Here is a 13,166-nt window from a genome sequence, read left to right on the forward strand (position 1 = left end):
AACCTAAGCACTAACTTTCCATTTGCGCATTCCTGCAGAGGGTCCACCACATTAAGGGCCGTCCCAAACTATGTAGTGGGTATGTCGAGTGTATCATTTAGCCCTTAATAGTGTGTGTGCATCACTACAGACTTACTGGAATTAGGTAGCAGGTGTAACGGTGAACTAATGGTGGAGGAAACACTGGCATTCAAATATATGTTGCCAGACGGCTGTCTATGTCACCAATTCCAATTTGTTTTCATTTGAAAGGTCAAAAAGATTTAAAAAAGAGTAAATTAGCATCCCTTTGTCAGAAGGCTTAAAACGTAGGACCCAGATTTCAAGCAGACAGATCAGAGTTTTATTAAAACAATCGTTTATTATTTGCTCTGTGCATTGTGGCTCAACATTGGGGCAGGTTCACTGGATCCTCTGTAGAAGTGGAAGCTCAAGTTAGTGACTTTGCAACTCAAACAGGCTACGATAATGAGCATGTTAGTCACTAACCTGGTCATGAGTTCAGTCTGAGCCCAGAGGAAAGATTTGAAACAAGATTGATTATTTCTCCACAGCATGCAGCGGTAGCCACCAGCAGGATATCAGGAAAGAAGCTGAGCAGGATGATGAGCAGATGCCAGCAGATGCGGAAGAGCAGAAGTATCCATAGGGAAAATCTGGAACCAGAGTCAAAGCAGGAGCAGATTTACATGCCAAAAGATCAAAGAGCCGAAGAGGTACCAAGGGAGAATCCACGCCGAGGTCAGGGGACAGGTCCAAGATCATTAAGCAGGCAGAATCCAGGAATAAGTCAAAAACAGATCATTCAAACAGAGCAGGAACAGGGATAAAGCAAAACTGGGAAATGATCAGGATCAGGAAATCAAAAAACACACAGAGTCGCGAGAGTTACTCTCACACACAGCTCAAATAATCTGGCACCATTGGCTGGGAACAGGCAGCTTAAATAGAAGCAGGAACAGGTGGATCTGACAAGAGACAATGAGCGCTGGGCGGAACATCAGCGCCAAGATCATGACACCCTTTTCTAATTTGGCCATAGGTCCTTGATGTGTCTTACAACCAATTTAATTTTAGTCTTTTTTTCATATCATAGAAATCCAAAATTGTAAAATGTTAGATGACCAAAATGACTAGCGTACGCTAAAAGAGATCTTTGTGTTAGCAGCCCGACTGAAACCTATCTTTCTTTTGTAGAAAACATCCTTTTAAACTTATTCAACAGACAATAACAATTTTTAAAATGATTTTTGTTACAGCTCCTCGGCAAAGTGTGTTGTTGTTAGCCTGACCTGTTAACACATGCAATAGTGGATTCACTGGTCGAAGAAAGATAGAATTTTTGAGTTTCCAAGCCAAGGATTTAATGATCAACCCGAAAATTGGCTAGTTGGGTCCAACATTACCTGAAAGGATCTTTTAAATTTCTCTAAAAGCAGCAAAGGGAAACAGCATAGATTAAACCATCACAGCCATTTGCATCTTGCCTACACCTCTAATACTTGTTTATGCATATTCATTCCACCAAAGGATCATATTTTATTCATTAAATGTCTATCAATTAATGACTAATGAATGTGCATTTCAAAGTAATTACCTCCATTAGTATTAATTGTATGTACAGTACTGTGTTGAAATTAATTATCACTGAGCTTAGAATCGGTTTGAGTTTAAAAACTCAAACCGATTGATTTTTTATTTAAATTAAATTCAGGCAGTAAGCAGCAATCTCTAAGCATAGAGTGTAAAAATTGTTTACATCTCAGCAAATACATTTACAATATTATGTTGCATCTTGTACCATTGTTTCTAATTTTCTCCCTTTACTATACCAAAGGTCTATCTTCACACCAAATCTGCTATTTGGTAAATGCTAATAAATTAATTTGCCGTTTAATGTGTGGGCATTACACATTTTCATTGCAAATGTGTGTGCTTGTTTTCCAGGTATTCAAGGGTTGCTTGGGAGAATTGGATTTTTTTTTGCAATTTTAAAGTACTATAATTTCAAATCATGACACCTTTCATTGAGAAAAAGATATGCAATAGTTTTTTTTTATTAACCTAAAGTGTTTGGTTTGCTGTATTACATAAAACAAAAGTTCAAAATGGGACATTTATTGATAATTTGGGGTCAGATCCAGTTCAGTTAAGATGACTAATTTCCTTGTAGCTGCCTTGGGAAAACCTGCTGGATTACACTATTGATCAAGGTTAGGATGCAACACATCACAAACACTCACTCCATTGAAAAAAAAAAGAAATCCTGTCAACTCATGATAGATTTGGTCCCTGCTTTGTACCCTGTACTGGAGCATATTGCTGCAAGGAGGATGCCGCTCTCATGTTAATGCTGAAGAGATTTAACTGCAATCCAGCTATCCTGAAGAGGGAGCGGTAAGCTATAGGAATTTAGAGGGAAGCAGCGGCTGCAGCAGTGAAAGCAAGGAGTTAGATGGTTGGCACAGCAGAACTTATTATGGTGCTGTAGAAATGAAACACGATACAGTGCTGTAAAGCTATATATCAAGTGGCTTTAGGGTCCTGTGAGCAGCATAGCCACCAACAAACACCCCCCTCTAAAGGTGAATCTCTCAGCTGTGAATGATGTGGGGGCACACCGAAGATGACTATTGAATTTCTATTACCCTGCTGGACCTTAATGGCAAATCCCTTCTATTGTGAGTCCAGAAAGTAAAATGAGACTGAAGTATTTAATTATAACTTTCACATTTTATGGCAATTAGACGAAAAAAGCCAGAGTGTGTCAAAGTGCTGCCAGCGTTATGAAGGGACAGCTGCATAATGAAAGCTCAGGACAAGTTTTAGCCTGAATCCTTGGCTTCAGATCCAACTTTTTAATGGACAGTGTCTGTGCCGTTCGGTGTAGTTCATTTGTTGGGAAATGATGCTGAAAATGGGTAATATCTCACAACCTAACACAAAATGCAGCTCATTTTTTCTGCTATAAGTTTTACTTTCGATCCTTAACATGAACAGACTAAATAATAATAAGAGGATGAGATGATAGAGAAAAATCTCTTCATGTTATTTACTATTCCTCCGGTGTATACAAATTGTATGTTTCAATAAATCAGGGAGGAGATGATGGAGATTAATTAGGTTTCTAATGTATTGGTACATCAAACCTAAATGCAAAGCAGCTGTTGGCAAACATGCAAGCCCTACTAATGCACTGTATTCTTCCAAAGACCTACATTGTGTTGAAAAAGTATTCGTGCTCATACATTTTCAAATTTTTTCAGATTAACTTCATATAAGTTAATGTATTTTATTGGGGTTTATTCCGATGGTCTTGAACAGAACAGTGCATTATCATGAAGAGGAAAAAATTAAATTTTAAAGGTTTCAAACGTTACAAGCATTTGCCTTGATATTTCTATTTAATTATTTTAACTTCCCCTAAATAAATTACAGTACTTACAGTACAGTAGTGCATGATTATAACAATAAAGGAAATATCCAATAATATTTGAAAATAGAACCAAATATCAGGGAACATGAAATGTATGGCATTTATTTGTGACTATATCATTAATTATACTATTACTACTGAGCTGATACTTCATGTAACCTCCCCAATACAGCATCTGTTGGGGGATTTCTTTATTAGCTTTTTATATAGTGAGACATACATTTGTGACTCTTTCCATTCTAGGTCTCACCCTCCTGGAAGGTGAACCTCAAGTCTTTTTAGTTTTTCCTCCAGGATTGACCTGCATTTAACTCCAACTTTTTACACAATTTACATTAATCGATGTCAGTTCTCTGACTTTACTGACAAGTTTATTTAGTGGAAAATTGTGTTTCTATTAATGTTCAAATTAATTTAATTTATTTGGAAATTAAAATGTAATTTCACTTAATGTTATTCAATCTCTTTTTGTGTGTATTTGGTTGTTTGTTTGAAGTATTTTTTTAAATGTATGTGTTTATTATTATTTGTCAAATCGTCTGAAATAAATTCCTTTCTATTCATTCAACTATTTATATATCGATGAGCTTATATTTACTAATTAAAGGTATTGTGGAGGATTTTTTCAAATTTTTTAAAAGAGCCACCCTCTCCAAACAAAAAATGCGTATGCAAGAGCATGCACAAGACCATTTCTCCTTGTGCACACTCGGTTTAAAATTTGCTGTACTATATATAGGGGGGACTTTATAGTGAACTCAGTCATACTAAGGAGAAGGAATTCATTCCAGCTTAAACCTTCTTGCCGTCGGTCTTACCTCACACCTGTCTTTTTTTTTATGTAAATTGATCCATTTCTGGGTTTCAGTATTAGATGGGGTGTATTTGGGTGTATCTGGGCGACTTGCTGTCTAGGTCATACATTAACCCATATCCTGACTTTCCTCTCCACCATAGAACACAGTCAAAAGCCCAGATGTGGGTTAGTGCTTTCAATCTGATTACGCATGGACAGATAAACAAAGAGATCTCCTTAAGTATTCACAAACACAAAAAGCTGTAAGCCTTGCTTTAGATTTTTGGACCATTCTGTCACAGAGAAAGGAAGAAAAATGAGCAAGCACAAGGAATAAAAGAAAGAAAAGCCATACAATGTGTGTTTTTATTCCATGTAGCACCTGCTTAATCCAGGGAATCACAGCTCAATATGCTCTTTTACAGTTTTTCTGGATTGTTTACACACTTTTCTGAAAACATGCCTCGTATTCTCAGAACTCTACACACAAATCCAACAAACACACACACAATGGGCAAAACCCTTCAATTCTCCTGCAAAATGAAACTTTACATTCAAAACAGTTTTATCTCTTCACAAAAGGCCATTTTGTGTTCAGATGACACACACAAACTATCATATGAACAGACAATTAAAAAAAGCATTTAAACACTGATGTGCTCAGTGTAAAACACCATTCTCCATTCATCATAATGACTTTTTGTTCAGTGTTACACTTACTACAGACATTAAATACATAAGTGCGTTGTAAAATATTTTAGAATATTGTTTTTATACTCAGAACACACAAATATACTGTAACAAACATGTTTTATTTTTCCCACAAAACAATGTACACAGTGTACATCCCAACTGACACAAAGTTGCACATACAGTGCAGAAGATTTTACTGTATACAGTTACAGTAATAATAAAAAACAAAATAAACTATGCTGCATCCTCTCTTCTGTTTCGGTCTGGCCACAGCACCTCATCTACATCACAAGCAATGTTTTCCCTGGCCAAGCAGCGGGGGAAATATCGCCTAGCATGGTGAATCCAGCCATGAAAAGCATCAACTGCTATATCTCCACATGCGTCTTCCATAGCTTGGAAAAGGGGTATACGCGTTTCTGAATTTAGGTCGTACACTTTCCATCTCCAGGCAGAAAAAAATTCCTCAATAGGATTGAGGAATGGAGAATATGGAGGGAGATAAACAACTGAAAAGCGTGGGTGGTCAGTGAACCAGTTATGAACCAGAGCAGCCCGGTGGAAGCTTACGTTGTCCCAAATGACAACGTACCTGAGCTGCTCTGGGCCGTCTATCTGATCTGGTGGAATGAGTGTGTTGTGTAGGGTGTCCAGGAATGTGATCAGATGGGCAGTGTTGTAGGGGCCAAGGGTAGCATGGTGATGGATGATGCCATGGTCGGTCATCGCTGCACACATTGTGATGTTCCCTCCGCGCTGGCCAGGGACTTCAACAATGGCACGCTGGCCGATTATATTCCTTCCCCTCCTTCGTCTTTTTGTGAGGTTGAATCCAACCTCATCAATGAAGAAGAACTGGTGCTCCACTGCATCCACCTCCAGCTCAAGGACTCTCTGAAACACACATGACAATATCAGAAGTAGACATGGAGCGGTCTCTATTGTGAAGCACAATCATTATGATTACAATATAATAGAAAGAAATATGTATGATTTATACAATGTTGACAGTATGCATCAAAGGTGGGAATGTACTGTATAGGACGTACTTGCACATAGTTATATCGCAATTCTTTGACCCTTTCTGAATTGCGCTCAAATGGCACCCTGTAGACCTGCTTCATCCTCAGTTTATTTCTGTGCAAGACACGGTCCAGCGTTGATAAACTTACCCTATCAATATTTTGAAATATCTCATTGTTTTCTATTATTTTTCTTTGTATTTGCCGTAAGGTAATGGCATTATTTTCAAGAACCATGTTCATGATCTCTGTTTCCTGTTCAGGAGACAGAAGACGGCCCCGTCCACCTCTTGTTGGTAATCTTTCAGTTCTGCAATACAAAGAGTGCAATACTGTAAATACTGTGTAGGAATACATTTCCCAAATACTCGAAACACAATGTCCTACAGAACAGTCCACAGGTAATACTGTACTACTGTACTCATTGAGTACTGTATTGATATGCAGTACTGCAGTTTTGTAGTGAGAGTAGATTTCTTACCTATTCTCATTGCGGAAAGTCCGGATGATGGATGCTACAGTGTACCTGCTCAAATTTGGCTGTACTCTTTGCCCAGCCTCCCTCATTGTTAGGCCATGGTTGACCACATGGTCAACCAAAGTTGCTCGGATCTCATCAGAAATGATTGTCCTTGGCCTTCCTCGTCCTCGTCCTCCCCATCGTCCTCCTCTTACTCTCACTCCTCTGGCTCTGGCTCTGCCTCTGTTTACAACATTGGCCTCCATTGCTCCAAAACAGAAGAGCTCACCTGTTGCCCTTCTATGCTAAAGCTCTGATTGCTGAGTGGAAACATGTGTGTTAGGTGTTTGCCCATGTGAGGAGTCAGTGTGCATAGTAGGGAAATTAACTTTAGAGTTTTGAATAACAGTGTGTTCCTTGTGAAAACAAAAGATTTTCTTCATGACAATTGTGTGTAGAGTTTTGGAAAAAGTGTGTTTTAGAACTGCAATTTGAGTGTAAAGCAGGAATTGTGCTTGTAGTTTAGCAGAATTGGTTCAGGGGGTTGGTGCATGAGTTACATTTTGTGGTCATTGTGTTTCAAGTACCAATATTTGTGTGTAAACAATCGAGAAAAACTGTAATCCCTCTGGCTCTCTGCGCCGCTTCAATCTCACACCACATCTATCTTGTTTTTAGAGGGCTGACCCAAATACTCTAGTGTTCAAGAGACTCACTGCTTAAACTCTTGGGATTCAAAAGTCATCCATTCTTTAGCACTAGTCTGCTAGTCTGATTCCATCTCCTCCACACCCACACACAAACAGACTGGCACCACAACCCTAAGAACATTTACAGCAGAAAACAGCGTGTATCCTCCTTTCCTCGCATAAACCGAGTCAATATCAAACTGTGTAAAGCAACAATCTCCACTTTTTAAATTTTTTATTTCACTCTTCAGGTTCCACTTTAAAGTGCACTGACTCCACTCTGCTGCATCAAGGGGACTGGAGTGGAAGTAGGCATGAAAGTGAATTAGTGGGTTGTAGGTGAATCTGAATATTTCGTCAAGTTGGAGGACATAGTTGATGTTGTTGACCAAGTTTACTTTTATCATCAATCCGTTCATAGTCATAAAACTGTAGCAATCACTTAAAAAAAACACAAGACTCTTTAGAAATCCCGTAGCTTAAAAGTGGTGATTGCAGACTTTTTTTTTTTGAGAAAAAAAAAAAGGCTTTGTTAAAAAGACACTTTTTTACTTACAAGAGAAAAGACTTTTGAAAGTTACATCAAAGCTTGTGCTTCTGCACATTAGAAAACTGTTTCCCATTTCAAATACATGCTGTACATAGCTTTTAACAAAGCCGGTGTTAGATTCTCATGTTATAAAAGCCTTAGTAAACATGCAGCAGTTTACACAGTATTACAATATAGCTTGTTCAGCGATTGTCCTATCTACTAGCGTGCAGTGAGCAGCCTTACAGACCTTCCACTCTTACCTTCTCAGCTACTCTCAAGTAGCTTTTCAGTACCATATATATTCATACTGTCAGAGATGAGACGACCTATGAACAGTACTAACAGCCAATGAGCTGAAACAAGGAGAGAACGGACCAATTACCAAGTTCTTGCTCTTTAACATGAGAGCGTCTGTGATGTGTACAAATGATTCCCCTTAATTCAAACAAACTGTAATGGGATAATTGGCATCATAGTTTTTATGAATATAACCATTCTGATGAATCAAATCAGTTTGACCTATTAACAATTGACTTAATACCCCTTACGACTATTTCTAAATTTAATTCAATGAGTAAAAAATGTAAAAAATATATATATATTAAATGATAAAGCGTTACAATTTTTTCTTTGTCTTAAATACGAGTACCATGCAGCTGCAGGTGACTCTGAGGAATAAAAAAAAGTCATACAACAGTTTTAAATGTCAAAATACAAAAATATTTTTTTTTTTATAGGAGCTGCTCTAATAAAGATAGTTTCTTTTGGCTGATCTTAAGTTTTTTTGGAGTTAAAGGTTCAAAATTAAAGATTGGTTCAAGCTACAAATTGATCCAGGTAAAAATTCTCAAGCCCCCTTCAACTCAATTCAGAATACATTTATTTTCCTCAACCAACAGGCAAACACTTGCTCAGATCCGTTTGATAATCAGACCCTGAAATCCCCTTTAGCCAGAGTGATGCATTAACATGCCCCCACACTAACAACCTCAATATTTGTCAAGATTAAAGGTAATCTTCTACAAACATTTAGATTGACAAATGATACACGTTACTGATTTTTCCTTTAAATTATCCCCAATCTACTTCAGCTCTACAGCTCCTGGAGTGTTTGCTTTGGTTTCTTTAATGAAACAGTGATTCATTACACTCAAACAAATTCACCAAAAGCAATCTGAGGTGAGTCTGACAGTAAAAAAAAAAAAAAAAAGAATGTTGAGGGTAATGTTTGCAGATGTGCGTTTACCAAATTTGACTCCCAGCAGAGTTTGTCATTCATTTGGCTAATTATCGCTATTTGACTTACACTCCTCTGAATCCTGTAATCTCTATAAGAGGCGACTCACTCTGGCAGATCACCTCGGATTTGTGGAAATATCAATACTTGTGTTGGGCTCTGCTGGCTGCCGTCTGGGCCTGAACAACGCAAATGGAAGATGCTGGTTATTGAACACAGTGATGGGCTCAAACTGTCACTGATAGTGTTGCAATTTACCAGTTTTCAAATCCCTGTAATCAATTCCACACTATACTGTTATATCGACATTTAATCAGTAACAGCAGCAGATCACGTTGCCAATCAAGATCTGAGTGCAGCTTATTTAAATTGCCTCTGCTCAATTAAGATGACACCAACCTGTTAATGAGTTCCCAATACCTCTTAATTCAGCTGTTGATAATATCATGCATAACTTTCTTTATTATATTCGCTATTCTTACTGCCTCATAATGGTCCCTGCCTAGTTTGCATTGTCAGGCAGAGTATAGAGCCCCGTATGAACTCTTAAATAATAAAGTTATCCTAAGACTTATTAATTCTAAATAAGACTTATTAATTCTTAATGTTAGATCATATTTATTTTTCCTCAATGGATTATTTTATGATGGATTAAAATTCTGAAAACATTCAATTTCGCTTTTATAGCTACTGTTTTGGCAGGAATAGATTAATCCCTAAATTTACCCAATATTCAACCATGTATGTTTTATTTTGTCTCTAAATTGGTAGCAACATATGTTGAAATAACGGATCATTGCAGGTCTATCCATGTAAGTGAACTCCTGAGGATTTGATTATTAATCTTGTTACTTTGATTATTAATGGTTTTATTTAATAATCTCTTCACTTTTTAATTATAAATCCTTCTTAAGACCCTTGTCTTTCCCTTTGCTTTTGACAAATTCTAAGATGTTGACTATTATTGGTGATTTTATATACCACTTTGTATATTGCTTTATGATTGATCATTTGTAGTTTATGACTGTGTGTAATACTGTGGTCCTATTGAGTGGTTAAATTGCTTTGTATATAAATTTGGTATGGAATTAATGGGTGAAAAGAAAACCCAGGAAATGAAAACCCTGCTTTGAAGATATTTCTCTTCAGACAGGACTGCCAAACATGTTTCTTATTTTGTTATTATTTATATTAATCTATTAGAGAAAGTTTATAATAGAAAGCCCACATTACAATGTGTGTATTAATATTTCCAGCTTTTTTTTAAAGCAAATTCAAAATCCAATTTGTTTTCATCTGTTCACTGTTATGTTGACTCCCCCATCAATTTTAACTGTTTTTTTCCCCCCCTCTCTGTCTCTCAGGGTGGAGGTCGCAGGATTCCAGACCAGTGCAGCATATTAAAATATAACTCCAAATTTTGGAAAAAAGAGACAGTCTTCATTCTCCTAATAATGGCTCCTGCTTGCACTGCCAAATCTGATGCCCGGCTCTTCGTGCTGTTCCTTTGCCTGACTATACACACTGGGATTGCTGTAGCAACTATACAAGGATATATTGGAGACATAGACATGACTTGCCCATCTGTATGCAGGTGTGATGAGGATTTTATCTATTGTAATGATCGTGGGCTGAGCTCCATCCCCTCCCTGCCTCCCTCTGCATCTGTCCTCTACCTGCAGAACAACCACATAAACAACCCAGGCCTCCCCACCTCCTTGGAGCGTCAGCTGTCTGTACGAGTTGTCTACCTCTATGATAATGAGTTGGATGAATTTCCCATACACCTTCCGCCATCTGTGCGGGAGCTGCATCTGCAGGACAACAATATTCGCACCATTCCTCGTAGCACGCTGGCTCGGATGCCCTTGTTAGAAAAGCTACACTTGGACGACAACTCTATTTCCACTGTCTCCATTGAAGATCAAGCCTTTGCTGACAACCCACGGTTACGCTTGCTTTTTCTTTCACGCAATCACCTGTCTAGTATTCCCTCAGGACTTCCAGCTTCTTTAGAAGAACTACGTCTGGATGATAACCGGATCTCTACTATCCCTACACATGCTTTCCGAGGACTCAACTCATTAAGGTGTCTTGTTTTGGATGGGAACCTTTTGGCAAACCAGCGCATTGCAGATGACACATTTTCTCGCCTTTCTAACTTGACAGAGTTGTCCCTTGTGCGCAATTCCCTCCAAACTCCACCCGTTAACCTGCCAAGTGCCCATTTACAGCGACTCTCTCTACAAGAAAATGCATTGACCCACATGACACGTGGGTCCTTGGACGGCATGCACAGGTTGCAGAGGCTGGACTTGTCAGGGAATAACCTAACTACACTTCCAAGGGGACTTTTCAAAGACCTTGACAGTCTTGGTCAACTTCTGGTGCGTGGGAATCCTTGGCACTGTGGTTGCAACCTGAGATGGCTCTATGATTGGCTCCGTGCCCGTGGTAACACCATTACAGTCAGAGGCCTCACTTGCCATGGACCAGACAGAGTCCGAGACATGGCTTTGATTGACCTGGGGAGTGAAATGGAGGAATGTGAAGTAGTAAGACTGACAGGGAATAAAGACAAAGGCGCTGTAGGTGGAGGTGAAAGCTCTACAACCAATGCACCACCCCAGGGTTCCCTCTTCACTCTACGCTCAAAGAGACCCGGCTTTGGGTTTCCTGACTCTGGATTAGACTACACGCTTAGTAGTAGTGGTGTGGGGAAGAGCTTGGCTCTAAACGTAAAACCTCTTTCTCATAACAGTATTCGGGTGACGTGGAGTGCAGCTCAGCCAAGTTCCTCTTTTAGGTTAAGTTGGCTCCGACAAGGTACTGGAAATGCAATGGAATCAATCACAGAGACCCTTGTACGGGGGGATCGACAAGAGTATCTGCTGACATCCCTGCAACCACGCTCCAGCTACATAATTTGCATGGTGCCACTTCCTGTCACTTCAGAAAGTAAAGTTGCAATGTCTGGAGACGCTGACACTGATGAATCTTTAGTTTGTGCAAAAGCAGAAACATCAGACCTTAGTTCAATTGAGGAGGAAGACAATGAGGAATCGCAGCATATTACAGTGCTACCCTTAGCAGGGATTATTGGCGGAGCTACAGCCACTGTGTCTCTGGCTCTAATTTTTGGCGTTTTCTGTTGGTACGGACATAGAACTGGACATTTATGTTCTCGTGACCACTACACTCGCAGTAGTTCAAGAAAAAGTAAAACATATGATGATTACATTGAGTCTGGCACCAAGAAGGATAATACTATCCTGGAGATTCGTGGTCCAGGTTTCCAAATGACGCCAATGCCGGCTTGCCAGCCAATGCAACCGAAACCCCTACGAGAGGATTACATCATTCACACCATATTCCCCTCCAATGGCACTGGCGTATACAAAGGGTCCAACCATGTTTCTAATGCTGGACATGGCACCAACCGTGGCTATAGAGAAGGAGGAATCCCAGATATAGACTACTGCTACACATGATGTATTGTACCAGATGCTGTTCATAGTATAATTGGTAAAACTATATAGATGCACAATTTCCCTTGGCATGGACACTTACGAAGCACCCCTTTGTGCCTTCTTCTTCTGGTCTCCCATTCCAAATGACCTATTGTTCATTACTGAGAGGACTGGATACGATTAACTGAACTGTGTGGGAACAATCCACTGCAGGAGGCAGCAGCCAGTGCCCCAGGTGTAAATGCACAGCTGCGTGTTTCTTCGCCGTCTAAGTAATTGCCTGTGTATGATTCGTATTTTGCTCTTTCCCTGTGACATGTAAGAATGTATCTTTTGTGGAAAGGTCAAACTTAGCGTGGGCGAAAGTGGAGTTTCTTTCTCACTCATGGGAGCCGCAGCAGTCAGCTCAAAATGGATCCATTAATGATGAAAAACAGACATTTTTTTCCTGCTCACCATTCACACACAGTATGTAGTCTTATTGACTCATTGTTCTGAATGCCTCAACTATATTGATGTGCCCTACCAGCTACCCCAGCAAAGGGCTTTGTAAAGCTGTGAATTGTTCTATTTTAAACAACCCAATAACCACCTGTCTTAAAGTAGGCTTGCTATTTCCTTATTCAGTAGATGGCAGGGATGAGATATTACGAGGGCTGGTCAGCTTTGGTGTTACCTCTTGCGATCATTTTACCTGAGATCAGTAAGGTAGTGCTGCAGCACATGTGTGTATGTTATTTACCATCATCATTACTGATTAGGCTGTATTTGAACAATGCTATTTGCTATTTTCTTTGTCAGGTGTTTGTTTCATGATGAAATTATTCACAG

General features: G+C 39.2%; 2 protein-coding genes across 3 annotated transcripts in view; one reads left to right on the top strand and one right to left on the bottom strand.

Annotated features, from left to right (window-relative positions):
- Window positions 1-12,774, top strand: part of flrt1a (fibronectin leucine rich transmembrane protein 1a) — a 91,730-nt gene extending 78,956 nt beyond the window's left edge. For both annotated transcript variants that reach the window (XM_038292280.1, XM_038292282.1), the window contains one exon: window positions 10,230-12,774. In XM_038292280.1, the coding sequence (XP_038148208.1) occupies window positions 10,320-12,356 (2,037 nt within the window). In that variant the 5' untranslated portion in view covers window positions 10,230-10,319 and the 3' untranslated portion in view covers window positions 12,357-12,774. The remainder of the gene's footprint in view (window positions 1-10,229) is intronic.
- Window positions 5,160-6,688, bottom strand: LOC119788087. Its single transcript, XM_038292223.1, has 3 exons — window positions 6,429-6,688; window positions 5,975-6,257; window positions 5,160-5,819 (listed from the first exon to the last, which is right to left on the bottom strand). The coding sequence occupies exons 1-3, from the start codon at window positions 6,671-6,673 to the stop codon at window positions 5,160-5,162; spliced, it is 1,188 nt and encodes a 395-aa protein (XP_038148151.1). The 5' UTR covers window positions 6,674-6,688.
- Window positions 12,775-13,166: the final 392 nt, after the last annotated feature.

The sequence above is a fragment of the Cyprinodon tularosa genome, unplaced genomic scaffold (assembly GCF_016077235.1).
Source record: "Cyprinodon tularosa strain WSP-4 unplaced genomic scaffold, ASM1607723v1 ctg31, whole genome shotgun sequence".
Classification (NCBI taxonomy): domain Eukaryota; kingdom Metazoa; phylum Chordata; class Actinopteri; order Cyprinodontiformes; family Cyprinodontidae; genus Cyprinodon; species Cyprinodon tularosa.

Coding starts and splice junctions, on each gene's coding strand:
- LOC119788087 (XM_038292223.1), bottom strand. CDS start 6,673: ATGGAGGCCAATGTTGTAAACAGAGGCAGAGCCAGAGCCAGAGGAGTG. Junction 6,258..6,428: donor ACTTTCCGCAATGAGAATAG/GTAAGAAATCTA, acceptor TTTGTATTGCAG/AACTGAAAGATTACCAACAA. Junction 5,820..5,974: donor TGCGATATAACTATGTGCAA/GTACGTCCTATA, acceptor TGTGTGTTTCAG/AGAGTCCTTGAGCTGGAGGT.